The sequence below is a fragment of the Gopherus flavomarginatus genome, chromosome 18, assembly GCF_025201925.1.
Source record: "Gopherus flavomarginatus isolate rGopFla2 chromosome 18, rGopFla2.mat.asm, whole genome shotgun sequence".
In the NCBI taxonomy this organism is placed as follows: Eukaryota; Metazoa; Chordata; order Testudines; family Testudinidae; genus Gopherus; species Gopherus flavomarginatus.
In genome coordinates this window covers 8,095,688-8,123,352 of record NC_066634.1, presented here as the reverse complement: position 1 = coordinate 8,123,352, position 27,665 = coordinate 8,095,688, and the positions used below count along the sequence as shown (strand labels likewise).

At 50.6% G+C, this 27,665-nt stretch overlaps 2 protein-coding genes across 5 annotated transcripts in view; both read left to right on the top strand.

The window, feature by feature from the left end:
• Positions 1-27,665, top strand: part of LOC127036574 (zinc finger and SCAN domain-containing protein 31-like) — a 41,652-nt gene that overhangs the window by 878 nt on the left and 13,109 nt on the right. The window lies entirely within an intron of this gene.
• On the top strand, positions 152-25,990 carry LOC127036943 (uncharacterized). Its single transcript, XM_050928230.1, has 7 exons — positions 152-1,164; positions 1,960-2,155; positions 5,346-6,231; positions 18,820-18,940; positions 19,420-20,265; positions 21,599-21,794; positions 23,918-25,990. The coding sequence occupies exons 1-7, from the start codon at positions 448-450 to the stop codon at positions 24,787-24,789; spliced, it is 3,834 nt and encodes a 1,277-aa protein (XP_050784187.1). The 5' UTR covers positions 152-447; the 3' UTR covers positions 24,790-25,990.

Here is a 27,665-nt window from a genome sequence, read left to right as displayed (position 1 = left end):
TTATGGAGGGTGGGGTCAGGGCCTGTCTGTGCTGGGGAGCAGGTAGCTGGGTTATGGGGGGTGGGTAGTGGGGTGGGGGTGGGGTTAGGGCCTGTCTGTGCTGGGGGGCAGGGAGCAGAGGTTATGGGGCTGGGCCGTGGAGTAGGGCAGGGCCTGTCTGTGCTGGGGGGCAGGGAGCAGAGGTTATGGCTCGGTGGGTGTTTGGGTGAATCATGACTAGGTCTCTCTTTTCCCATCTGTTTGTTGTGGTTCTGACTCTCCCATCACACATTAACATCCTGATCAATTGTTTTGCTGCAGCCCCCCCAGGAGCCTGGGTGTGTCCAGCCGGACCGAGGGAGAGATGCAAGCTGGAGAACTAGAGTGCAGGCCCCAGCAGGGATAGGCTGGTCCCTGAAGACAGATCAGCAGCTCCTGGGTCTCCACATCCAGGCTCCATGAGAGAATATGGAAACAGCAGAGCCAACGGGCCCAAATGCAGGGAATGAGATGGAGAGAGATGGGAAGGAGCCAGTCCTGGGACCAACCATCTCAGTAAGTCCTCGATGGTCCCGCACAGGACGGCAACAGCTGAGGACTGAGCAGTGTGACAGGATGTCCCAGTATCGGAAAGATCAACTTCAGGAGGAGCTACAGAGCTTACGGACACCTGCTGAGGTTGTGCCGACATCAGTCCCTGCATTAAAAAACCCTCCGCTGCTGGATTTGACCCCAGAGGAGGATATTGAGGCCTATCTGGCTTCCTTCGAGCAAGTGGCTGAAGCCTGCCAGTGGCCCAGAGGAGAGTGGGTGACCCGCCTTGTGCCAGCCCTCAGCGGAAAAGCTCGGCAGGCCATTAGCAACCTGGATGCCAGAGATGCTGGAGATTATGGGAAGGTGAAGGCAGCTGTCCTGAGAGGGTGTGACATTGGCATGGAGACACAGCGCCAGCGCTTCAGGCAGTTCCGCTACCAGGAGGCCGAGGGGCCCCGGGCAGTTTTCTGCCGACTCTGGGAACTCTCCCATCGATGGCTGAAGCCAGAGATCCGCACCAAGGAGCAGATCATGGAGCTGCTGATCCTGGAGCAGTTCCTGACCATCCTGCCAGAAGAAATCCAAAGCTGGGTTTCTGAACATTGCCCAGAGACGTGTGCCCAGGCAGTGTCCCTGGCTGAGGATTTCCAGGTAGGACTGCAACAGGCGGGGATATGAGAGCAGCAGGTATGAGCAGTTGCGGGGGAATGTCCAGGGGGCTCCATTGGGCTCAGCACTGGGGTTGGAGCTGTTTGGGACTCAGGGTTCAGCAGGGTCCCCAGCCACAGGGATTTTCACTGCTCCCTGCTCTGCACACCCTGCCATTCTCTCTGGGTATAAATGTCACTGCCTCCCTTATGCAGAGTCATGCAGGACTCTTGGGCAATAATTTCACTGGTACCTGCAGCTGCTGGGAGAGTGCAGTGATGTCTCCCAACATCTGAATTGATTGGGAGCCTCATTAACTTACTGGAGCTCCGTGTGAATCTAGTGTTTGCTGTTAGGAGGCAATGCAGTATGGCCTGATCCTAGAGACCCAGCCCTGAGCATCCTCTGTGTGTCACATGCAGCCGTCATGTCCATGGGGTAGGAGTGTCTCCCGAGCTGCTTCACCTCACAGGACGTGAGTGGCGTAGTAGCTGCAGGTACTAGTGAAATTGCCAAAGGGTCCTGCGTAACGGGGCATGGCTTCTTTCCTTCAGCACCTCCCAGAGATGGCGTCCTGGGGAGCCTGCGTCTCCCTAGGTCCAAGCTCCTCCCAGGCTCATATTGCACAGCCTCAGCCTCCTATTCCTGTTACCTCTCCCATTAGGTACAGGACCTGCTGGCGGCAAAGCAGCTTCTGTCTGAGGACAGGGTGCCCTTTGCCACAGGCACTATTCAGGTATGATTCCCCCCTCACTCCCAGCCCCTGGCTGCCCGGTGACCCATGTGGTTGGTTCCCAGGTCACAGTGTGTGTGAAGGTTGAGGATGTCACCCCAGAGGAGATGGATGCCCCTGAAGCATTATGGGAATCTCAGAGCACCCAGCTGGAGCAACCACAGCCCCATTCCACATGGGGATCCCCGAAGGAGGCAGCACTGAGGAAGTGTGAGCTGCCAGGCGCCACTGGAAAGGAGCCCCGAGTTGGACAAGAAATGGGTAACGAGCTCATGAAGGGGCCTGGGTCAGATTTTCCTGGGGCACTGAGGGGACAATGGGGAAGGGAGTCCCTTGGGCTGAGTGTGTGTGGGGACAACAGGGAAGTGGCTGGCTCAGGCTGTGGGGGGCTCCCCAGCAGGATTGGAGAATGTGGGAGACTGTGGGGTGGGGGGGGTTAGGGTGGCCAGTGGGTGTCTCCTAGATGACAAGTGGCCCAGGTAGTGGGGATAGGACTGTGGGAGCTGGGTGGCCCTGTAGGCAGTGCAGATGTGAACGCTTCTTGTGTGGATCCTGTTCTGTGGTGTTACCCAGCAGGAGCTGTCTCCTCAAGGTCCATGTCATTCAGGGTTTCCCATGCATCCTGGCCAGCTCTGGTGGAAGCCCCTTCCCTCACCCATCGATGGACTGAGTGCTCAGTTGGGAGTCTGAGGCAGGATGGACCCTTCCTCTCCTCTGGGTAGTGAGTTAAGGGGATGGGAGGGGTGTCTTATTTTCTCCTGGTTCCGGCCGGCTGAGTGAGAATGAGGAGTATTTCTGCAGGAAGCTCCAGGGATGTTATCGTGGAGGCCCAAAAGGAATATGACCCAAGCCCGGCACTAGACTGGAAATCCCCCACAGCTGTAATCTGTCATTGGGGCACCCTCCTCCCCCGCCCCGAGTAGCAATGGTGGGAGCTGTAGCACAGGGAAGGCTCACATGTGTTTCCCGCCGTGTGACCCAGCTGCGGGGCTCTGTGCAGAAGCTGTCTAAGTAGAATATTCTTGCCACGGATGTTACAACCAACACGTGGGTTCTCCCTGGCTTGGCCAGTCCTAGGCTTGTACCCTGCTCAGCCCCTGTTGCAGTGCCTGCAGCTGCAATGCGTTTTCAGGAAGAGCACAATGGGTTGCGTCCCCTGGTGTCCAGGATGAATATCCTGTCTCATTGGCTCTAACACAGGAACCTCTCATGATTCATTTCCTTGTTTTGATGGTGGCTTTTAAGGAGTGTCCTCCCCCTCACCCCTTGCCTAACTCCTCCTTCAGGTTGGGTAGCCCTTGCCAGCCTGAGACCTCTTAGCTGGTGTTAAATAGCCCCTCACCTGTGACCACCATCCCTGACCCTTCTCCGGCAAGTCCCTCTTGCTCTGGGATTGTCATGGTCAACACGTGCCCCTCTGCCAATCACAGCTTTACCATCACTTACAAGGTAGGATGGACCCAGCACTAATTATGCCCGGGGTATGTGCGGTGCCAGCCAGAGCCTGAGTGGTCAAGGTGCTGCCAGCAAAGTAGGTGATGGCTCTGGGCCCTGGGGTTGGCAGCTTTTCCCCAAGTGTTTTACATTTTCCCCAGTCACAGCCCATCCCCCATCAGCCTTTGGCTTTACATCCCCTCCTTTGCCAGTCCAGGGGTGCTGCTCTGCCAGCTTTACTGCTGCTCGCCTACCTGGGTGGTAGATTCTCCTTTCCTGATACTGGACCCTACGGTCTCAGCATGCGCAGATGGTGGTTCTCCAGCTGCTTCCTTGTGTCATTTACCTGGCTGTATCCAGCGCCTGCACAGTCACTTCAGTCTATTGTCAGTCTCACACAGACTTTCTCCAGGAGGTGGGTCGGGGCCTCACCCCAGCATACAGGACCAGGACAGCTTCTTCATTAGCCTGATCAGAGCCAGTCTGTCTGTCTCATGCCTGGCAGCGTAAGGCTCTAGTGCCTTAGCGGTGATGGGTGAGCCTGTTGGCATGGCCATTCCTCCTGTGCCCTCTACTCTGGCTCAGATCATTCTGTGTCCTTTCCCTCTGGGATATTGGGATCTCTGGCAATGGCAGGAACTGGGCCTGTCTCCTCTCAGCTCAGGAATAACTCTGAGAGCATTGGCATAGTCGATGGTGTAGTGAGAGACTGCCTGGAGATGGAACCTGCCACTGCAGAGGGCAGCCTGGGAACCCTCATCTTAGCAAGCCACTCACCCAACCCCAGCTCACTGCAATGTAACACAGTCGCAGTTCGTGTCTCCTGGACGGGTTAAGCGGGAGATGCGAGTAGCACCCCCTACTATCTTCAGTGGAGCTACTCAACATTTCTTTAACAAACTTTTTTTAATTTTTGGTGTACAAGTGGACATTTTTCTAAAGCAAACTTTTTGCAAATAGTTGCTGACACTAATGACATTTTTCACAAAATTATTCATCTTGGTTTTTAAATAAAATATTGCATCTAAATATTTTGTTCACATAAAGCGAACCATTTTGATAAATGAAAAATAAAAAAAAATTGTGAAAGTAGACAATGGGTCTATTTCCAAACACCACTTTGAAACCTCATTGTGTCCATTTGTTTTTTATCTGGCTCTAACCTGTAAGTGGATTTCTGTAGGGAACATCATTGTCACCTAAACAGCAGGTCCGTTGAGTGGGGCAAAGGAACCAAAGAGAGAGAGCGATCAATTAGCAAAAGAACAAATGAGTTGGGTCCTGAATGAGAAAGGGATACTGCAGTGAAGGAGAGAAAGGTCTATGGTGGGGTGGGCGAACTTTTTGGCCCGAGGGCCACATCTGGGTGGGAAAATTGCATGCAGAGTCATGAATGCAGGGCTTGGGCAGGGGGTTGGTGTGCGGAGGGAGTGCGGGGGGTAGGAGGGGGTGTAGTGTGCAGGAAGGGGCTCAGGGCAGGGAGTTGGGGTGCAGGAGGGGGTGTGGAGTGCAGAAGGGGGCTCAAGGCAGGGGGTTGGGGTGCGAGGTTCAGGAGGGGGCTCAGGGCAGAACGAGCAGTGCCTGCAGGCGAGGGCAGCACAAGGAGCCCTCTGCCCCCCCACCCCAGGGCACAGGAACATGGTGCCGGCCACTTCCAGGAGTGGCCGGGGCTTGCAGCACCACAGATCCAGCCCACAGGCTGTAGTTTGCCCGCGCCTGGTCTATGGTCAGGAGAAGAGGAAAGAGAGAGGGGGATCCTGGAGGGGAATTGAGGGGCTGGAGCACAGGGAAAGGGAAATGTTGAGAGTTGAGGAAAAGCTATCGTGGGCCCTGGGAAAAGAGGAAGGAGAAAGGGATGTGAAGCTTCCTGCTTGTGCCCCTCCACAGCCCCCTATTTCTGCATGACTGACTGGCTCTTCTTGGGGGTCTTTCTGGTGGAAGGATGTGAGGAGCCTCAGCCACTTCCACTTGGAAATACGAGAGATGAAATAATCTCTGGATTCTCTCTTCGATCCAGCAGGTGCCAGGATCCTGAGCAGGACTGAGGAGCAGCCTCACGGCGAAGGGCCTGAAAACCTGCAGCCCCCCAGCATATCACAGCAGGATTCAGGAGAGAGCATTAACCACAGACCTGAGCAAGAAAGAGCCTGCAAGAGGCAGAAGAGGAGCCCAGCGGGGAATGAGCCAGATCCCCTAGGGGAACGTGAGAGTGGATTCAGGAGACTAATCCAGCCTCCTGCATTGGGGAGACCTCGGACCTCAGGGGACCTTCACCATCAGAACAGCATTCACAGGGCAGAGAAGCCCCATAAATGTCGAGATTGTGGGGAAAGATTCTGGGAGAAGCAGGCGCTCACAGCCCATGGGAGAGTCCATGAGAAGGACAGACCCTATCCCTGTCCTGAATGTGGAAAGAGTTTCAACAGACTGACTCATCTCAAAACCCACCAGAGAACCCATACGGGAGAGAAACCCTATTTCTGTGCCGAATGTGGGAAGAACTTCGGCCACCTCTCCACGCTCATTACACACCAGAGGCTGCACACAGGGGAAAGACCCTACTCCTGTGATGAGTGCGGGAAAACTTTCACGAACCCCTCAGACCTCAACAAGCACCAGCGCTCCCACACGGGCGAGCGGCCCTACCCCTGCGCCGAGTGCGGAAAGCGCTTCAGCCAGCTCTCCAACCTGACGATGCACCAGAGGACTCACACGCAGGAGAAGCCCTACCCCTGTGCCGAATGTGGGAAGAGCTTCAAGTATCTGGCTTACCTCGCCATTCATGAGCGCTCCCACACAGGGGAACGGCCCTTCCCCTGCACCGAGTGCGGGAAGAGCTTCAGTAACAAATCCTCTTTGGCCCGCCACCTGAGAATCCACTCCAGAGCCGCAGCCATGGACAAGTGAGACCCTCCCAACAGAGCGCTCCGCTCTGATCATATGTGTTTAAGAATGTGAAGCAGGGCCTGAGAGAAGCTAGCCCCATGCCCACTAACAGAACCATCCCCGTCACGGACACCAGGGGGTGTGAATTGGGGCTTCACCTTAGTTCTCTGAGGTGTCCCGATTCCGGAACTGCCCCAGCAGTGATTTGCTCCTTCCTACTTGAACTAGCGAGGAGAGGGCCACTCTAGGGGCTTGTCTTTACTGTAAATTAACTTCTTGTAACTTAAGTATTGTCCCTCACTCAAGTCCCATCCACATAAAGTACCTTTAAGTGGGTGCAGTGGTGCTGTGACCCCAAGTTGGCCAGCCCAAGGAGGGGGCATAGGCTAAAACTGGAGCACAACTCATCAGCTGCTAACACAGCCTCTCTGTAGTGTGGCTCCAGGCTTGTGTCACTTGCATGTCGCTAGTTCTCCAGTGCCTAGCCCACGAGTCTCCTAGCGTGCCCAGAAAGGACAGAAGTTCTCCCACTACTCACTGGGAAATGTGTGTGCGCAGAAGCCATAGCGCTGTACTTGTACATAGCGCTGTACTATGTTGGCACAGCAGTGTGGCTGTTCTCAGCTGAGCTCAGCTCACTCGAGAGCCGTCACTGGAGCACAGATAACTCGAGTTAACTCTGTAGTGAAGGCAGACTCGGCAAGGCTGGCAGGCCTCAGTCCCAGCGGTACCAGGAACAGCACCTCCAGAGGAAGGCATTAGGCCAGCTCTACCTCCTGCCCCACTGCCAACCAGTTCTGCCTCAATGGCCCCCCACGGCCACCTTCTTCCATACTCTGCCCTACTTGGAGGCACCCAGCCTCACCAGTGCTTCAGAGCCCTCTATCATCTCTCCTCAGCAGCCGCATGTAACCGGGGCCCAAGTCTGCTGCATTGACTCCCTGCCTCCCACTCACCTGACTGGCTCTTCCAGCTGACTCTTATCTAGCCTAAGCATTTACTTTCTCTGTGTACTTTTCTGTATTTAGTCATCGCCCCCCCGTTTTCTACTCCTGTCCTGTTAACTCTCTTTCTGTTTGCTGCCCTGTCTCCAGTGCATTGCATTGTCCAGACCACACCATTGCTCCCTGGCTCAGCTGCCCATCAGCACAGCCACTGATTCAGTTTTATTGGTGTGACATTTTGATCAGATGACCCCAATCCTGCACTGAACTCCACATGGGCAGATTCCTCTGGAGTGCTGCCTGACTACTGGGGTCCCCATGTGTAGCTCAGTGCAAGATTGGGGCCTTAGTTTTAAATCTTCTGATCTTCCCTACCTCATTGGTTGCCCTTCTGAATTGCTGGTATTTTTTATTTATTTCCTGCTGATTTGATTGTAATGTACTGAAGAGCCCTCCTTGTCAATCAATCACAGCTCTGCACACTTAATTACCTCTCTTTCCCTGTTCCTTTGACTCAGTTAAATCCACTCTCTTGATTTGGCCTTTGTGTAGCTGCCCATTGCCCTTCTCACTGTTGTCCCCCTGGCTTCTTGCCCTGTCGAGTCCCAACTCACTGTGATGATGTTTTATCAGTCTCCCTGGCTGGGTTTAGTTTCTGGCTGAGAACAGGGAGAAGGGGTGGAAAATGGGACTTGCGTGGTGGTGGCAAGTATCTAGTGCTCCTAGGAAAAGCAAAGGGGTGCGTCAGGACACTTAGTAACACGTGATCCAAGGACAGCCCTTATATCTCCAGCTGCAACCCGGTGCCGCTCTGCTTTTCTCCCTGCAGCCTAGCCAGCAGTAAACCATGGGAATAAGTGACCCAGCGATTCACAGGGGCAGTTTTACTGTTACAGCGTTTACGTTGGTAAGTGAAGAACCCTTGCCATCCCCACACAAGTGCTTCATTTCCTTGTTGGGGAGGCAACATTCAGAGGAACCCAGTCCCAGGTGTTGCAGGGAGAAGAAGCAGGGTAGCCAGAATTGATGCAGGCCCAGCATCTTTGCATCCACACTGAGTGCCTGAGAGAGTTACTCTCACTTGGCAGTAGCTGTCCTGCTGCTCCCATGTAGATGTTGTGATACCCTGTAGTTTTGGGCTCCATGAGCCAGCAAAGCAAAACCAGAGTTTAGACTTCCACTTGCACTGTGGATGGTGAGTCCTGTGTGTTGTGACTGGATGTCTGCTTCCCTGCTGCTCCAGAGGGGCTAAGGAGCACACAGCACATAGGCCTCATGTACAGGTGGAAAATGAGGACCTGTAATTCATCAGTGTAACTCCATTGGCAGAAGCAACAGTGGAAACTGTAGTGTAGACAGGACTTTGGCATTGTTACCACTATGTCATCAACTCCTAACCAACAAGTGACTTATCTCTCTTTCCAAATACTGACTGAAGAAGCTCTGATGGAAGAAGGAGCTCTGAGAGCATCAGAGAAGATATGCAAGCTTCTGCTGAGAAATTTCAGCTCCTACTATGACCTGCCCGTTCCTGGATGCACACCTTCTTCAATACCGCGCTCTGGGTCGCTACCTCTCCACGCTTCCTCTCTGGACACTTCCCTGCCAATAGCGGGTGATCCTGGCTTTTTTAACTGTTTAAAGGGCCTTGCAGATCTCTTCAAAACCTGATTGACTACACCTCGGTCTCCTGGGTTTGAAAAGCTACTAACCCCAATAAATACAACATACATAATAGTGTTCAGTAACCCTGCTACGTCTCTGCCGGAGGGAAAGCCTAATCTGATAACAGCCCAGCCATGCTTTTCTTCCTGATCGCAGTCTACCCCCTCTGCACACCTGTTCCCTGTCTCTTTCAGAGCCACCCCACAATCTTCACGTTAAGCCCCCAAAAGCTCCAAACAAGCTGTCTAGAGTGGCCCTCCACGAGTCCCAGCTTCTATGTCTCTGGGCACCCAGTAGTCCACGTTCTTGGTGCCACAACATACCTCATCACAGAGTTTCACTTAACAGTTATAACGCCATCTCATATCTCACAATTTCACATTAACATAATCCCTTCTCCACAACTCCAGTGAATATGGTGGGAGGAGAGGACGATCCAAGTGCAATGCCTCAAAGATATCCCCACAGTTTGGCATCAAACATGGGAAAGTTGCATGGTCCAGCTCCTGCACTCCCATCACTGGAGCTCCCGAAGCCCCGTAAGGGGAGGACACTGAGGCCACGTCTTCACTGACAAAAAAGGGGAGGTTTTAACAGTAGGATAATTGAGGTGTATTAGCTCTCCTGCTGTACACACACAGTGGAGTTACTGTGAGGTAAACCAGGCACAGTCAACCATGGGCAGGGGGCATCGTTCTGACCTCACCCAGCTGCCTTGTGAACACTATAAGCAGCTTGTCTCCATTTAAGATTTTACAACATGATAATTATCCCCAATTGTTATCTCGCTGTTTAAAAAAAGAGCAGCACTGTAAAATACACAGTAAGCACAGGGCAACACCTTGGGATTAGCCATGATAGGAAGAGGCATGCAGATAGATCTCATGCTCCGCCGAAAGGCATGTAAAGTTCACACTGCATAGAAAAATGAGTGACTCTTAAGAAGTCCTGGCACAGCTCTAGGCAGGTGCTCAGATACTCCCTGGAGAGACTCTATGTGAACCTAAGACTGGCCACACTGGATCAGACCAGTGGTCCACCTGTCTTCCCATAGAAGCCAATGCCAGGTGCTTCAGAGGGATGAGTGGAACAAGGAATCACTGAGTGATCCATCCCCTGTTGTCCACTCCCAGCTTCTGGCAGTCAGAGGCTAAGGACACCCAGATCATGGGATTGCATCCCTGTCCGTCTTGGCTAATAGCCATTGATGGACCTGTCCTCCATGAGACCAACTATAAACTGAAGTGACTGTCAGATGCTGGTTTCTGCCATGTCTGAGGAGCAAGGAAGAGGGTGTGAAGCCATCTCACTGGGACAATAGCTTTGCAAACAGATCAGAGGTTGAAACAGCAAGCTCAGCAGAGCAGCACATGGGTGCTCACCCGGCCCCCCAGGTACTGGCAGGAGTGGGGATGTAACACCAAAAGTTAGCAAGGGGACTCTGGGAAGATGGTAAAACTGTCTGGGGAAAATCTTGGAACACCAAGGGCTAAAGGCACCAGGTGCATTATTGTCACTATGGGCTTGGCTCTTGTAGTGCCCAAACTTTAGATGGAGCTATATAGACCCTGGTCTTATACATCAGAAGGGACCTGACTCAGACTGATAAAGGCTTAAAGTTTTGCTGGTCCGGGGTGTAGATTACATGGGATGGGAGGGAAACCCTGTAACCACCACCATCAGGAAAAAGGAGAAAAAATATGTGCAGGTTTCTGTGTTAGAACCAGAGATGGGCTATTGGGCAAATGGGAAGTTCCAGGGGACAGCAGGGACCCCAGGCCTCAGCCCCAAAATTCCGCATCCAAACAGCAGTGGCAGCAGCTGGAGAAAAGGTGGAGGGGACACCACTGTGAGATGACCAGTGTATTCTGGAGACAACACCCTCTGCCTGGAAGATTCATGGGAAAAGGCTGGCTGTACCCCAGAATAATTCGTTAAAGCATATGTTTGCAACAGACTATTAATAGTAATTACAGTTACCACAACCTCTCTGCTGGTGAGATTATCAGGCCTCAAGTGCCCCAACTCATTTCTCTACTGGACAGAAGAGAGGTCATCGCTTGTAGGGCCAATCCCAAACATTCAACAATCATGAGAGTGGCTGAAGATCATGAGATTTTTTTTTTAAATCAGAATTTTCCTTCTGGGATGTGAGTCTCCCACCCCTGAGTAAGTCTGAATGTACCAGGATCAACATTTAACTGGAAGTGCACAAGCAATAATGTGCTACTTCAAACAGGAATTAGTTCAGGGAAGTCCTATGGCCTGTGTTATGCGAGAGGTCAGAGAAGAGGATCACGGTGGCTTCTGGCCTTATAATCAAAGACTCTATGAACCTCCGGGTCAGCATCTCCAAGGGGGACTCCCCAGGCCCCCTCCTAACCTCTGGCTTCAGTCCCATTGAAAACACTGGGAGATGGTGGCCATTTTGACTTATGGGCAGCACCACTTCTGCATGCAAAGGCTGTAGGAAAAGTGTGGCCAGATTGACTGAGGGCAGTTTGTCTTCATCCCTGTTGAAAGTAGAGGGAGGTAGTGACCATTCTGCATAGTGTAAATGCCACAAATCACAAGAGTGTGAGGAAACACCAAATAACATTAGACTCAGGATAAAATGGGCAAGGTAACTCTGAAACAGTCTCACTCTCCTGGCTGATCATGAAGAAAAGGATGAGGGAGGAAAGGGGCTCCTACCAGGCCTTGGTCAGAGTGGATGGGAAGCTCTGAGTGACAGAATCATAGAACTGGAAGGGACCTCGAAAGGTCATCTAGTCCAGTCCCCTGCATTCAAGGCAGGACTAAGTATTATCTTGACCATCTGTGACAGATGTTTGTCCAACTCCCCAATGATGGAGATTCCACAATCTCCCTAGGCAATTTGTTGCAGTGCTTAACCACCTACACAGGAAGTTTTTTCTAATGTCCAACCTAAACTGCCCTTGCTGCAATTTAAGCCCATTGCTTCTTGTCCTATCCGCAGCTGTTAAGAATAATAATTTTTCTCCCTCCTCCTTGTACCAACCTTTTATGTACTTGAAAACTCTTAACATGTCCCCTCTCAGTCTTCTCTTCTCCAGACTAAACAAACCTAGTTTTTTCAATTTTCCCTCATAGGTCATGTTTTCTAGACCTTTAATCATTTTTGTTGCTCTTCTCTGGACTTCCTCCAATTTGTCCACATTTTTCCTGAAATGTGGTGCCCAAGAACTGGACACAATACTCCAGTTGAGGCCTAATCAGTGAAAGAATTACTTCTCGTGTTTTGTTTACAATACTCCTGCTAATACATCCCAGAATGATGTTTGGTTTTTTTGCAACAGCGTTACACTGTTGACTCATATTTAACTTGTGATCCACTCTGACCCCCAGATCCCTTTACGCAGTACTCCTTCCTAGACAATTATTTCCTATTTTGTGTGTGTGCAACTGATTGTTCCTTCATAAGTGGAGTACTTTGCATTTCTCCTTATTGAATTTCATCCTGTTTACTTCACACCATTTCTCCAGTTTGTCCAGATCATTTTGAATTTTAATCCTATCATTTCCTATGAAAAAAAAAGCACTTATAACCCCTCCCAGCTTGGTATCGTCCGCAATCTTTATAAGTCGACTCTCTGTGCCATTATCTAAATCATCGATGAAGATATTGAACAGACCCAGACCCAGAACCGATCCCTGAGGGACCCCACTCATTATGCCCTTCCAGCATGACTGTGAACCACTGATAATTACTCTCTGGGAACAATTTTCCAACCAGTTATGCATCCTCCTTATAGTAGCTCCATCTAGGTTGTACTTCCCTAGTTTGTTAATGAGAAGGTCATGCGAGACAGTATCAAAAGCCTTACTAAAGACAAGATATACCACATCTGCCGCTTCCCACTTATCCACAAGGCTTGTTACCCTGATATGGGCCATGAGGATATGACACATGCTGGGTGAACAGCAGACACAGGAGGCGGCCTTACTGCAGGTGGCCAAGCCAACATTTACCTCCTACGCTCAGCCCCAGTCCTCCATGTGGGACACTGGCCTCCCATGAGACATCTGATTCAATCTGAGAGCTCCCCAGAGAGATACACTCCCACCTCTTCTCAATCTCAGTGTGAGCACCCTCCATACAGCACAGTCACTTGCATGACCACACACACCAAGTGACCTGGGCATAAGCCAGTTATGTCACTGTGGAGCCAGAGCCTAAGAATTACAGAGGAGAGGTGTATCTACAAGACACCACTGGCAAAGCAGTCCACCCACTCGCAGGCAGAGGAGCAATCTCTATCTAACATCTCCTACCACAGCGGGGTACTTGGACAGATCAGTGCAAGGAGGAAGAAGGGGATGAAGGCCAAGGCAGAGGAGAAGGCTCCATTACTGCCCTAATAGAGTCTAGGAGACTCAGAAACTCTTCTTCACTGAGGCCCAAGCCAGAGAGTTACAGGCTCACTCTAAAGCCAACTAACGCCCTTGTGATGGCTGGTGCAGGAGCTACAGAGGCCAGCCCACAGGATTTATGCACTGTCCCTATGTAGAAGTCTATAAACTGTGATCAAGTCACCCCTTAACCTTCTCTTTGTTAAGCTAAATAAATTGAGCTCCTGAAGTCTTTGACAGTAAGGCAGGTTTTCTAACCCTTCAATCATTCTCATGGCTCTTCTCTGAACCCTCTCCAGTTTATCAGCATCTTTCTTGAATGGAAGTCTGGACACAGTATTCCAGCAGTGGTCATACCAGTGCCAAATACAAAGGTAACACAAACTGTACATCTACTTGATAGCCAAGGATCAAGCCCTTTTGGCCACAGCATTGCCCTGGAAGCTCATGTTCAGCTGCTTATTCATCATGAGCCCAAAAGCTTTTTCAGAGACACTGCTTCCCAGGATAGAGTCCCCTATTCTGTATGTATGTCCTGCATTCTTTGCTCCTAGATGTACAGCTGGCTATATTAAAACACATATTGTTTGCGTGCATCCACTTCATAAAGCAATTCACTTGTAGGTGTAAAGAAGGGATTTCCCCCCCCCCCACACACACATGTATCATGGAAGGGTTTTGCTATCCCCTTTCTCTGAAGCATCCTCCATCATGGCTGGAGATGGGACACTAGGGTATTCTGTCTCTCGGGTGCTTGACTGGCTGGTTCTTGCCCACATGCTCAGAGTCTAACTGATTGCCATATGTAGGGTCAGGAAGGAATTTTTCCCCAGGTCAGATTGGCAGTGACCTTAGGTTTTTGTTTTTTTCCTTTGCCTTAGCCTTTGGCTTCCTCTGAGTGAGTCACATGCCAGAATTATTTGGATGTATCTCATGTAATCATTTCTCTGCCATTGTGGGGGCTTCAGGCACTGATGCACCTTGGTCCTTCCTATGATCTGCCTGTGCAACGTAATAGTTGAGTCTCCTAAGGGCTGTAACACTTTGGCCTAATTTCAGGTAATGAGTTTAGTGTGTGGGTGCTGGGTGGTGCTGGTGGCCAATTCTGGCCTTAAGGCCTAAGACTGCATGACCTCCTGTATAGCACAGGCCAGAGAAGTTTTCCCAAAATAATTCCTGGAGCAGATATTGCAGTAAAACAGCCAATCATGATTTAAAAAGTGTCAGTGATGCAGAATTCACCACAACTCTTGGTAAATTGTTCTAAAGGTTAATTCCCCTCACTGTTAGAAATCTGTATCTTATTTCCAGTGTGAATTTGTCTAGCTTCAACTTCCAGCCGTTGGAGCGTGTTCTACCTTTCTCTGCTAGCTTGAAGAGCCCTTTGTTAAATCTGTGCTCCCCATGTAGGTACTTTTAGCTTGTGAGGAAGTCCCCCCGTAACCTTCTCTTGATTCAGCTAAATAGATTAAGCCCCTTGAGTCTATCACTCTAAGGCAGATTTTCTAATCCTTTAATCATTCCTGTGGATCTTTTCTGAATTGTCTACAATTTATGTACATCCTTCTTGAATTGTGCACATCAGAACTAGACATAGTATTCCAGCAGCAGTTGCATCAGAGCAAAACACAGAGGTGAAATAACCTCTCTGTCCTACTCAAGATTCCCTTGTTTATGCATCCAAGGATCACATTAGCCTTTTTTGCCACAGTGTCACACTGGGAGCTCATGTTCAACTGACTATCTCCCACAACCCCCAGGTATTTTTAGTACCACTGCTTCCCAGGACAGAGTCCGTTCCCCTCACCTTGCCCGTAAGTCTGGCCTGCATTCTTTGTTCCAAGATGGATACATTTACATTTAGCCATATTAAAATACATGTTGCTTGATTGTGCCCAGGTTACCAAGCGATGCAGCTTGTGCTATACCAGTGACCTGTCCTCTTCATTATTTACCACGCCCTCAATTTTTGTGTCATCTGCAAACTTCATCAGTGATGATTTTGTTTTTTCCAAGTCATTAATAAAAATGTTAAATAGTGTTGGGCCAAGAGCCAATCCCTGCAGGATCCCACTAGAAACACAACCACTCAATAATGATTCCATGTCTATAATTACATTTTGAGATCTATCAGACAGCTTTTAATCAATTTAATGTGGGCTAAATTTTATATTGTTCTAGAATTTTAATCAAAATGTTGTGTGGTACCAAGTCAAATGTCTTACAGGAGTCTACATATATTACATCAACATTATTATATTTATCAACCAAACTTGTAATCTCATAAAAAAAATCAAATTAGTTTCAAAGGATCTATTTTCCATAAACCCATATTGATTGGTATTACTGTAATTATGTTAACCCATTTAAACTGTTTATTACTCAAGTCTCATATCAACCGTTCTATTATCTTGCCTGGGATTGATGTCAGACTGACAGGCTTATAATTATCAGTCATCCCATTTACACATTATTGGCACAACATTGGCTTTCTTTGTGTCTTCTGGAACTTCCCCAGTGTTCCAAGACTTACTGAAAATCAATATTAATGGTCCAGTGAGCTCCTCGGCCAGCTCTCTTATAACTCTTGATGCAAGTTGTCTGGACCTGCTGATGTTAAAATGTCTAACTTTAGTAGCTGCTGTTTAACACCCTTGTCAGATACTAGTGGAATGGTATGATGACACGTACAAACCCTAAACTGAAGAGCAAGGTGTTAAGGAAAAGCTCCGGGTCCAGGCAGCCCTCCCATAACCACACCTGCAAACCCTGAACAACCTGGAGGAGGGGCTTGAAAGGGGAAGCAGAGCAGCTCAGAAGGAGGCAGGCAATGGAAGGGAGCAGATAGCTGCTCAAAATTCTTGAGAGAAGTACGGTCCAGGAGCTCATTGCCAGAGACTTGAGCAAACCTACAAAAAAAGAGGCAGAGGACTGATTGTGCAGGTCAGAGATTTTACCTGAGACTTTTTGATTTACGCTGTGGGGAAAAGGAGACTTGTCTAGGAAGTGGCTGGGGAAGGGGGCTGATTAGCACACCAAGGTGCAGAGCGTAACTGCCCACCATGGGGCCCTGCATCACAGAGAGGTGGAGAGGGCCGTGCTTCCCTACCCATTCCAAGAAGACATGAGAACAACAGGAGTCTTCACCTTGGGGAAGAACCCAGCTGGGGAAGACTCTGACCATTCGAGGGCCCAGATCCCCCAAAGTCCCCATACTAAAAGGAAGGACTGGAAACCCTTGAAGGGGCTTTGAAGGACAGGATGATATTTGCAACTGGGAGGTGACCTGCCACACCCCTCCCTGCTCACTAAGCAGCACTGTTGGTAGTATTCCATCTTGTATAAATCCAAAGAGTGTTATCACCTTATGAGGAGACTATATCATCTGTTTTTTTCCAAATACAGAACAGAAATATTTATTAAATACTTTTGCCTTTTCTGTATTGTTACTGATATTTCTACCATTTCCATCGGGGAAGGGACCGATACCACTGTCAGGATTCTTTTTGTTCCTACTATATTTTAAAAAACCTCCTCCTTATTTTCCTAAACTCTGCTAGTGACAGATTTCCCCCTTATCAATTTTCTACAGTTCCTAGCTTCTGACTTATAGTATCAACTTCCTCTTTCTTCCATGTGGGATCTATCATTTTTTTGTTATTTATAGGAGCCTTCACTTCCCCTGTAAACCATGTCGGTTTTTTAAACAATATGGCCTTCTTCCTCGATTGTGGCTTTTCAGGCATCTAGTAAAATGTTTTTAAACAAGTCCCAATTATCATTCAAGTTTTTCCAATTAAATTCTTCCTCCCAGCTGATTTGGCTCAGAACTGTTTGCAGCTTTGTGAAACTGGCTCTTTTAAAGCATTTTATATATATATAAATATAATTACTGGTCTGGACTATATTCTATTTGCACATTATAAATGTGATCATACCATGACCACTTGTACCTAAGCCACTATTAACTAATAGTTCTGTGATCAGTTCCTCTTTATGTGTCAAGATGAGGTCTAATATATAATTCCACCATGTTGGATTCAACACTTTTTGACTTAGGAAATTGTCAGCTGGAATGGTCAGAAATTCCAGGAATGTTTTAGTACTGGCAGCATGAGACTTCCAGCTGTATGTTTCTCAGATTAAAGTCCCCCCTCATCACACAGTCTCTCTCCTTACTACACATTATACATTGGTGCGTGGCAGCTGGTGGCTCTGGGTAGCAGCCTGGGCAGGTCAGCCCCGCTCAGTTCCATTTGTAGCCCTTTCCTCAAGGCTCTGTTTATTCTCCAACATACAAACAGAAAGGCAGCGTGGAGTAATAACAAACAGCAACAGTCTCCTGTAGCTAAAGGGTCAGGACCTCCCTCAATTCAGGGGGTTCACCCTCTCAGAGTCTTCACATACAGCCCCAGGAGAGTGCACTCTCAGCTCTCTCTTGGGCCCTGCCTCCCTCAGGTATCTTCGTCCTCATTTATAGCCTCAAGCTAGGAATCAGACCCAAGTGCTAGGTGCTGGTCAGCTGGGTTAGTTGTTTCCCAGCATCTGCCTGATCAGCTTCCCTCCATAACAGCACTGACTGAGCGCCTGGAGGCGGGTACAGGGAGCAAAGGGGCAATCTGCCCTGTTATAGAGCATGAGGAGCTACTCATCCAGTACCCTAGTGTGATTACAGGGGCTGTAGCCGACACCAGCTAACATGCATCTTGTATGTTACCTGCTAGGACGTTGATCCATAAACGTTGAAGATCATTTTCTTCCGTGTTATCAATGATTCAGAAACAGATAATCCCATTTTGGACATAGAGTACCCCCTCCCCCTCTGCCCACTCCATCCTTCCCAGATAGGCTGTACCCATGGATTCAGCATTCCCGCCCCAGGAATCATCCCCCCCGGGTGTCAGGAATATCAACTAGACAAGGTAGGCTCACCCATGAGCCATTCCTGTTCCTTGCCCAGGCACCTAGCACTAGTGGCTAGGCAATAAAAGCCTTTCTGCTGTGAATAGTCCGTCATTCAGTCTGTTCTCATAGACTCATAGACTGTAGGACTGGAAGGGACCTCGAGAGGTCATCGAGTCCAGTCCCCTGCCCTCATGGCAGGACCAAATACTGTCTAGACCATCCCTGATAGACATTTATCTAACCTACTCTTAAATATCTCCAGAGATGGAGATTCCACAACTTCCCTAGGCAATTTATTCCAGTGTTTAACTACCCTGACAGTTAGGAACTTTTTCCTAATGTCCAACCTAAATCTCCCTTGCTGCAGTTTAAGCCCATTGTTTCTTGTTCTATCATTGGAGGCTAAGGTGAACAAGTTTTCTCCCTCCTGCTGATGACACCTTTTAGATACCTGAAAACTGCTATCATGTCCCCTCTCAGTCTTCTCTTTTCCAAATTAGACAAAGCCCCATTAGACAAAGCCCTGTAGCGGGTGACAGAGGGACACTGGGCCCTGCCTGGGAGGAAAGGGGGCTGGACTAGATGACCTCTCGAGGTCCCGAGCAGCCTGACATGTGATGACTCCCCCTGTCCCGTTACACCCGCTGCAAGGGGCACGGAACCGGCAAAGGGCTGCAGCGACAGGTCCCACCCCAGCGCCTGCTTTGCTCCCCGCAGCCTGTTTCAGCGGCGGTCACACGAGCCCCACAGCCGGCCGGGGATGGCAAAGCCCATCGGGGAGCAGCCGGCCGAGCCCGGCGCTGGCAGCACCAGGCACCGAGGGCCGGACCCCGGCCAAGTACCGCCCCGGGCCGAGCTGCGCAGCCGGGCTCCGCCCTCCCCGCTCGCAGCTCGGCTCAGACGCCAGCTCCGGCCGTGGGGCCGCCGGGAAGGGTTAAGCCGCCTCTGCCGCTGACTGACAGCGATGGTGGCCAGTCCTCGCCGTGCGGAGCGGGGATTAACCCTGCGCTCGCCGGGGGGAGGTCCTGTCTGCCTGTCCCTGCTGGGAAAGGAGCCGCTGCGGTTCTTTGTGTCGGGAGCCCCGCGCTCCCAGCCCCTGCGGAAAACGGGGGTAGGCGAGGGGCAGTGGGGGCTGGGGGACAGGCCAGGGGGTGTTTGGGGAAGTTGAGGCAGGGGCTCTTTTGCCTTTTGTGTTGCGGGTCACTCTCCCGTCACACAGGAAAATCCCCATGAAGTGTTTTGTTGCAGGTTCCCCGGTGTTTCCAAGAGGGGCCCGAAGGAGGGAAGCAGCTTTGAGAACTGCAGCTTAGGCCCTAGCTGGGAAAAGGCCGAACCCCAAAACAGAGAGCGGTTGCAGAGCAGGCGGGCCAACAGCCCCTGCACCTCCAGGCTCGGCTGCAGCAGGTGGGGCCCACTAAAGCGAAAATGGAAAAGCGAGATCCTGTGGAACCAGGACCGGGCAAGGAATCCGAGCGGGCTGCAAAAGATCCCGTGGTGGCACCCCCCATAACGGTAACTCCCAGATGGTCACGGATTAGACTACACCAGGTCAAGACGGAGCCACAAGAAGGGATGTCCCAGCGACGGCAGGTGCTGCAGGCCCGACAGACCTCTCCTGAAATTGTATCCGCTCCAGACCCTGCCTTGGGAAACCCTCAGCTGCCAGAGCTCGAGCCAGAGGATGACATTGAGGTCTATCTGGCTTCCTTCGAGCGAGTGGCTGAAGCCTGCCACTGGCCCAGAAGAGAGTGGGTGACCCGACTCCTGCCATCCCTCACTGGAAAAGCCCAACAGGCCATTAGCAGCCTGGATGCCCGAGAGGCCCGAGACTACGGGAAGGTGAAGGCAGCCATCCTGCGAGGCTGCAACATCAGCACGGAGATGCAGCGCCTTCACTTCAGGCAGTTCCGCTACCAGGAGGCCAAAGGGCCCCGAGAGGTCTGCAGCCGCCTGCGGGAACTCTCCCATCGATGGCTGAAGCCGGAGATCCGCACCAAGGAGCAGATCATGGAGCTGCTGATCCTGGAGCAGTTCCTGACCATCCTGCCTGAGGAAATCCAGAGCTGGGTCTGGGTACGTCACCCGGAAACCTGCGCCCAGGCTGTGTCCCTGGCAGAGGATTTCCAGCTGGGACAGCGAGAGGCTGGAGTGTGGGAGCAGCAGGTGAGAGCAGGTGCAGGGGAATGTCCATTGGGCTCTGCAGGGAATTTGACGGGGCAGGTTTGGGCACTGGGTGAACATAGAAATTCTCAAGGCAGGACGTTGAGTGGGGCTTATTCTGCATAATCCTGCTCTCAGCACTGGGGTCTGGGCTGTCTGGGGCTTAGGGCTCAGCTGGGTCCCCAGCTCCAAGGATTTCCAGAGTTCCCTGCTGCGTATGCTCTGCTCTGCAGATCCTGGTGTCCTCCGGTTTGTAAATGGCACTGCCTCTTTAGTATGCAAGGTCACTCAGTACCCTTCAGCAGCCCTTCTTGGGGATGATGGTGACAGGACAACGACCTCCTCAGCACTTGGCCTGGTAGAGATGCCTCAGCAGCACACTGCAAGCAGAGCTGGTCACTGGTTTGAAATGTGCTATTAGAGAAGCATTTCTTGCTTGGGGCTAGATGCTGCTCACTTGGCATGTGAGCCAGGGAAGGGGTAGTTTCAAATCACACTAAATGACCCCATCTGAAGCCTAAGGGAAGGTACCCAGCTTTGCCCAGACAGATTCAGTGGATGTTTTGTGCCCAGGGAATTTTCAAAGTTGGTGTCGACTGAGCCCAAGTTGACCAAATGCCCAGGAACGTTGAATGGGGGGGCTCAGGACTGAATGGACTTCGCCACTAAGTATACATCAGCATATGCACTTGCCATGTACTAATGACAGCTAAATGCCAATTTTCAATCAGCATACAAGCATGCTGTAAGCAGACCCTGATGGCGAGGTCGAGGGTGCAGGACTTTCACTTGGACCAGACCCCGGGAACTTCTGCCCTCATTGTCCCCCCGGAGGAAGGGGTGTGTTACCTCCCTCTGGGGCCCTCCCCCAAGTCATTGGTTATGTCCACAGGGCCCAGCACTGAGGGAAATTCTCCACTGCTGAGAATTCCTGCACACCATGGTGTCCCTCAGGATAGTTGTGGGTCTGTCACCCTGCAGATCACACCCATCTGGAAGCCCCCTAGGCTCACAGGCCGTGGAATGCTACGTGTCTGTCGTGTCTCCTGTGGCAGGGATGTACACTACTGGGCAGTGTTCAGTACCTACCCTGAGTGGCAGGGCTTCTCTTGGTCAGCCTCATTGGCTTATCACTTTGGGAGTGAGCCTTCCCACGTGTATGCCTGTACTTCGGTGTGGAAGACCTTCCAAGTCCTATTGACCTTGGTAGGGGTTGGGGGAGCCTTCACCCTAGGGGTGGACCTCTTTGCTAATGGGGCCTTTTAAATATGACTCTTCCCCCTTCCCTGTAATTCTCAAGCCTGGTTCCACAGTGACCCATGTGGTTCCTTCTCAGGTCACAGTGCGTGTGAAGGTCGAGGAAGTGACCCCAGAGGAGGTGGAAACCCCTGAAGCATTATGGGAATCTCAGAGTTCCCAGCTGGAGCCACCACAGCCCCATACCACGTGGGGATCCCAGGAGGAGGTAGGACGGAGCAAGTACAAGTTGCCACGTGCCCCTGAAGAGGAGACGGAAGCTCTACAGGAAACTGGTAATAAGCCACATAGGCTGGTTAGGGGTGCCTTTCTGAGGAAAGGGTGTGTGGAGGGGACGGCGTGGAGGGGAGAATTGGGGGAACCGCATGTCTCAGAGGATTTATAGTGAGGTGTGGACCCATCAATCTGTAGGTTAATGCACAGCAAGATTGGTGCCTACGGAACAGACCGCGTAATGGTAGGTCAATCTTGGTGGCAATTTGTGGGCTTCATAGCTAACAGGAACCTTAGGGACCTTGGAAGGTGGGGAACTATGCAAGTTCACAGGTGGGATTGGAGTTTCAGAGGAAGAGTCTATGTGGAGGCTGATGTCTCATGTAACATATGGTGTTATCGATACAATGTGGATTGCACTCTGACTGCCCCCTAATCAAGTGGCTGCCTCCTTCTGCCATCTCTTGTCTCCTGTTCAGGATCCTACCAAGGAAGTGCCTTCTCCTCCTGACCTACATCCCCAGGCCTTCCCATGCATCCTGACTGATTCCTGAAAGGAGCCACTTCCTCCCATCCATTCTCTAGGTGCTAATATGGGGAGTGAGGGCAGAACTGGCACCTCCTAAATTGCTCCTCAGAATGTAAAGGGGATTCATATCCCTGATGGTCTCCTCAACAGAGGCACCGTGGTTTTTTTCTTACTCTTCCAGGAGATAAATGACAATGAGGAGAATCCTCTGCAGGAAGGGCCTGAGATAGTGAGTTCATGGGATATTATCCCAGAGGGAGCCGGGCGTCCATCCCTGGAGCAGCCTCTCGGGGGGTAGCAAGGGTGGGGCTGTAGTACAGAGAGGGCTCAGGCATGTTTCTCACTGTCTAACCTGACCCAGAGGCTCTGTGCAGACACTGTTGGGTGGGACTGTTCACCTTTACAGAAAAATTCTGTCCAGCAGGTGGGTGCTCCCTGACTTGGCTTATACCAGTCATGGACCTTTTCCCAGCCTTTCTCATAGCCCCTACTGCTGACTTGCTTCCTGTGCATCAAGTCAGGTGGTAGGTTTCCCTCTTCCAGTGGTGGCATTTTCTCTGTTCACCTTCCCCTCCACCTTTGTCTCTCCCACTCAAGGCATCCTTTGAGGAGCAGTTACCCCTTCTGGGCATGATGACAGGGCAGTTTTCTGGGCTTCTTCCAGGTTTTCTTCAGCAGATGTGTTCAGCTGTTCCTCCACAATCTAGAAAAAGTGTTAAGTCCCACCCAAGAGATCCCTATTAGTAGGAGGGGTCCCACCCCCAGTTATCCCTGACAGTTCTCGGGCAGCTCCAGGACTGTCCTGCTCACTCTCATGCACCCAGCGTGAACTCCTCTGATGTAAGGGTTGATCTGCAGAGCTGTATAATATTGCCTTGGGCAGTGCCATATCCAGCAAGGCTGCTAACAGCCAGGTGGCTAACAGAGAAGATACTCCCTCTGATTCCCGCTGTGCCAGGCTTTTCCATTCCCACCTGGCTGGCCCGTAGGGGCTGGGGGAACAATCTGATGCTTCTCTGCCAGCCTCACTGCTTCTTGTCCACTGGGAGGCTGATGCCCTTTCCTGGTCTCAGCATGTGCAGCCATCCTCCTAGTCAGGTGGCTCCCCAGCCTTTCCCTTGTGTCATTCACTGGCTGCATTCAGTATTTCTACAGTCACATCTGTCTAGTATCTGTCTCACACAGACTGTCAACAGGGACCCATGCCCCTGCACGTAACTTCCTTTGGACACAGCTTCCTGGGACAGATGGCTGCTATACTAGTGTCCTCAGAGGCAATCAGTCCATCACCTCCGGTAGTGCTAGGCAGAAAGGGCTGAGTCCAGAATGCATGGCTGTTCCTCATGGCCAGTGCTGAGTCCTTGCCATCCATTCACCCGGTGTCCTCTCCTCCCTGGAATTTTGGGATGTTTTGGCAGGGGGGATGTAGGAACCACAATTCACCCCCTCTCTGGGCTTAGTGCTACATTGGAAATGTCTCTTGAGACATTGATGTAAGCGACACAATAGTGAAGTACTGCCTAGAGCATGTGATCCAGGATGGCACAGAGCATTACTGGGCTGATGGGATGAGGCATCCTGGGCACCTGCTGCCAGGATAAAAGTGATTCCTCCTGACAACAGCAGGATCTCAAATAAATTCTCTTTTCCAACGAGCAGGTGGCAGGATCCTGAGCAGAGCGGAGGAGCGGCCCAGTTTGGGAGAGCAAGAAAACTTGGATCTGTCCCGAACATCGCAAGGTGGATCAGGAGAGAGTGTCGCCCGCAGACTTGAGCAGGAAGAAGCCTGCAAGAGGCAGAAGAGAAACTCAGCTGGGAATGAGCGAATTCAGCCAAGGGTGTACCCACAGCTCCTTGCACAAGGGACACCTGGGACCGTAAGAGACCTTACAAGCCAGGAGAGCAGCGTTCACATGATGGAGAAACCCCACAGATGTCGAGACTGTGGGGAAAGGTTCTGGGAGAAGCAGGACCTCATGGTCCACGGAAGAGTCCATGAGAAGGACAGACCCTATCCCTGTCCTGAATGTGGGAAGAGCTTCAACAGACTCACCCATCTCCGAACTCACCAGAGAACCCACACGGGAGTGAAACCTTACTCCTGTGGGGAGTGTGGGAAAAGCTTTGGCCACCTTTCCACACTGACCACGCACCAGAGGCTGCACACAGGGGAGAGACCCTACTCCTGTGCTGAGTGTGGGAAAACCTTCACCAACCCCTCGGACCTCAACAAGCACCAGCGCTCCCACACAGGTGAGCGGCCCTACCCCTGCGCCGAGTGTGGGAAGCGCTTCAGCCAGCAATCCAATCTGACAATGCACCAAAGAAGCCACACCGAGGACAGACCGTATCCCTGCACCGAGTGCGGGAAGAGCTTCAAGTACCTTGCTGATCTCACAGTGCATGAGCGCTCCCACACGGGCGAGAGGCCCTTCCCCTGCCCTGAGTGCGGGAAAAGCTTCAGTAACAAATCCTCTCTGGCTCGTCACCAGAGAATCCATGCTAGAGCTGCAGCCAGAAACAAGTGAGACCTGCTGGCCAAGAGCACCAGTCCAGCTGTGTGTGTATAATAACGTGAAGTAGAGGAATGGAAACAGTTAGCGAAGGAACTTGGAGAAATCAGCCCCCTTCTCCCAGTACCAATTCCATCCCTCCCTCACAGACCCCATGAGGTGGATTAAGAACCATGAGAACAGAGGGTGGCTTCATCTTATGCTCTGAGGAGTCCCAGCCCCTGAAACCCCTGAGCAGGGACTGCTCCCTTACCTACCCTACTTAGCAATTGAGCAGCCTGTCTCTCATGTCCACATGAACATCAGTTAATTTGCTCTGGTTTCCCTGTAGCTTCTCTAAGGGCTGGGCTGGGCTGGGCTGGGGCCTATTACAGGCTCTGTATTTCTGCTTCTTTTGGGATGGGTGTTTGTAATACCTAGGGACTTGCCTAGGCTGTGAGCAGGTCACTCGAGATAGGGAAGGGATTTCTCCCAGGGGTTGGGAGGCCCAAGATCTCTCAGCTTCATGAGGAAAAAGAACCAAAGAATTCCTCAAGGGCTGCTGCTTATGTCAAACTCACGAGGTGACATCAGACCCAGCACTGCTGGGAACTGTGGATCCAGGGGGAGGTGTTTGGCCACATCTGTGTCAACCAGCTTTGCCGCTGTGGCCTGCACAACCACCCTCTTCACACTCCAGACTTTCCAAGCCGTCCAGTGTCCCTCTGTAACTATGCCCAAAGTCTGCCGCATCATCCCATCTCCTGAGAGGAACTTTCTGCTATTTCTTGTCCCAAACTAAGGATTTTTGTTTGCTATGTAATTAATCGTGTGTGTTTATTCATTGCCTCATTAATTTGCTACTCCTGCCCTGCTCGCTGCCACGTTAACTCTTTATTTACTGCTCTGTCTCTGCAATGTGCTTTTTTTTTGTCCACATTGTGTGACTGTTCAGCTGCCCATCAGTACAACTGTCGCTTTAGCTGTTTCTTCTGAGAGTTTGAGCATGTAGCCTTGATCCTGCAATGAGCTCTCCACAAGCAAGATCAGGGCCTTAATTTTTATTGACTGACCTACCTCGTCTGCTGCTTTTCTGAATTGCTGGTATTTTTTAGTTGAATCGTGTGAACAGTCATTGTAATTAAGTGAATAGTGTTCATTATTGGTTATTGCTCTACATACTTAATTCTTGGTAGTCACGTGACATGGTCTAACTACATTATGTCCCTTAATTAGCTATCCTGTGTCATTTGCCCTTTTGTCATTTTTGTTTCTTGTTATCTGCAGTCCTGACTTCCCAATCACTATAATGAGGGGTTTATCAGACCTCTGGGGGGTTTCAGTTTGTTGAATGGTAAGGGAGAGAGGCAGAAATTGGGACGACTGGGGAGGGGAGAACTCAGACACTTATAGGGGAGACTGAGCTGTGCAGTGGGACACTGGGCAACATGAGGATCAGGGGTGCAGCCTGATCTGGATCCTATGTGCTGAACTGGGTCACCCTATTGCAAACAAGATATTGCAGAACTAGAGGAGGTTCAGAGAACAATGAAGGGAATAATCAAGGCCTGGAAGAACTCTCCTATGAAGAGATATGGATAAGATAGGGGTTGTTTCCCTTAGCAAGGAGATGAATAAGAGTGGGCAAGATAATAGCATATAAAATAACAGGAATAAAGACGATAGATCAGGACATTCTCTGTTCTCCTTGTCTCATAACACATGAACCTGGGGATCCCGAATGAAATTAAAGGAGGGCAAATTAGCCTAATAGACTTTAAGGCCAATAGGGACTATCATCTAGTCTGTCCTACTGCCCATCACAGGCTACAGAACCTCACCCAACCACTCTTGTGATAGGCTCAGAACCTCTGGCTGAGTTACTGAAGTCCTCAAATCTTGACTCAAAGACTTCAAGTTACAGGGAAGCCACTATTTCCTCCAGTTCATACCCCCAAGTGACCCATGCTGTAGAGGAAGGCGAAAAACCACCAGGGACTCTGGTAATATTCCTTCCCTACCCCAGATAAGGAGATCAGTTGGATCCTGTGAATGTAGGTGAGACCCACCAGCCGGACACCTGAGAAAGAATTCTCTGTACTAACTCAGAACCCTCCCCATCTAGTTTCCCATCTCTGGCCATTGGATATATTTGCTGCTAGCAGTCTCAGATGGGCAATCTCATCATACCATCTCCTCCATAAACTTAACAAGCTGAGTCTTGAAACCAGTTAGGTTTTTTACCCCCACTCCTCCCTTTGGAAGGCTGTTCCAGAACTTCACTCCTCTGATAGTTAGAAACCTTCATCTAATTTGAAGCCTAAACTTGCTGAGGGCCAATACATCCATTTGTTCTTGTGTCAGCACTGGCCCCTAACTTAAATATCTCCTCTCCCTCACTGGTGTTTATCCCTCTGATGCATTTATAGAGAGCAATCATATGTCCCCTCAGCCTTTGTCTGGTTAGGCTAAACAAGCTAAGATCATTAAAACAACAAGGTATCCAGTGGCACCTTATAAAGACTAAGTTTTATTTGGGCATAAGCTTTTGTGGGTAAAAAACCTCACTTCTTCAGATGCATGGAGTGAAAGTTACAGATAATGCCTGCATTTGTAACTTTCACTCCATGCATCTGAAAAAGTGAGGTTTTTTACCCACAAAAGCTTCTGCACAAATAAATCTGTTAGTCTTTAAGGTGCCACCGGATGCCTTGTTGTTTTTGTGGATACAGGCTAACACAGCTATGCCCTGATACTTAAGATCATTAAGTTTCCTCTCCTAAGGTTGGTTCTTCTTTCTTCTGATCATCCTAATAGTCTGTTCCAGTTCGAATTCATATTTCTTAAACATGGGAGACCAGAACTGCACACAGTATTCCAGCTGAGGTCTCACCAGTGCCTTGTATAATAGT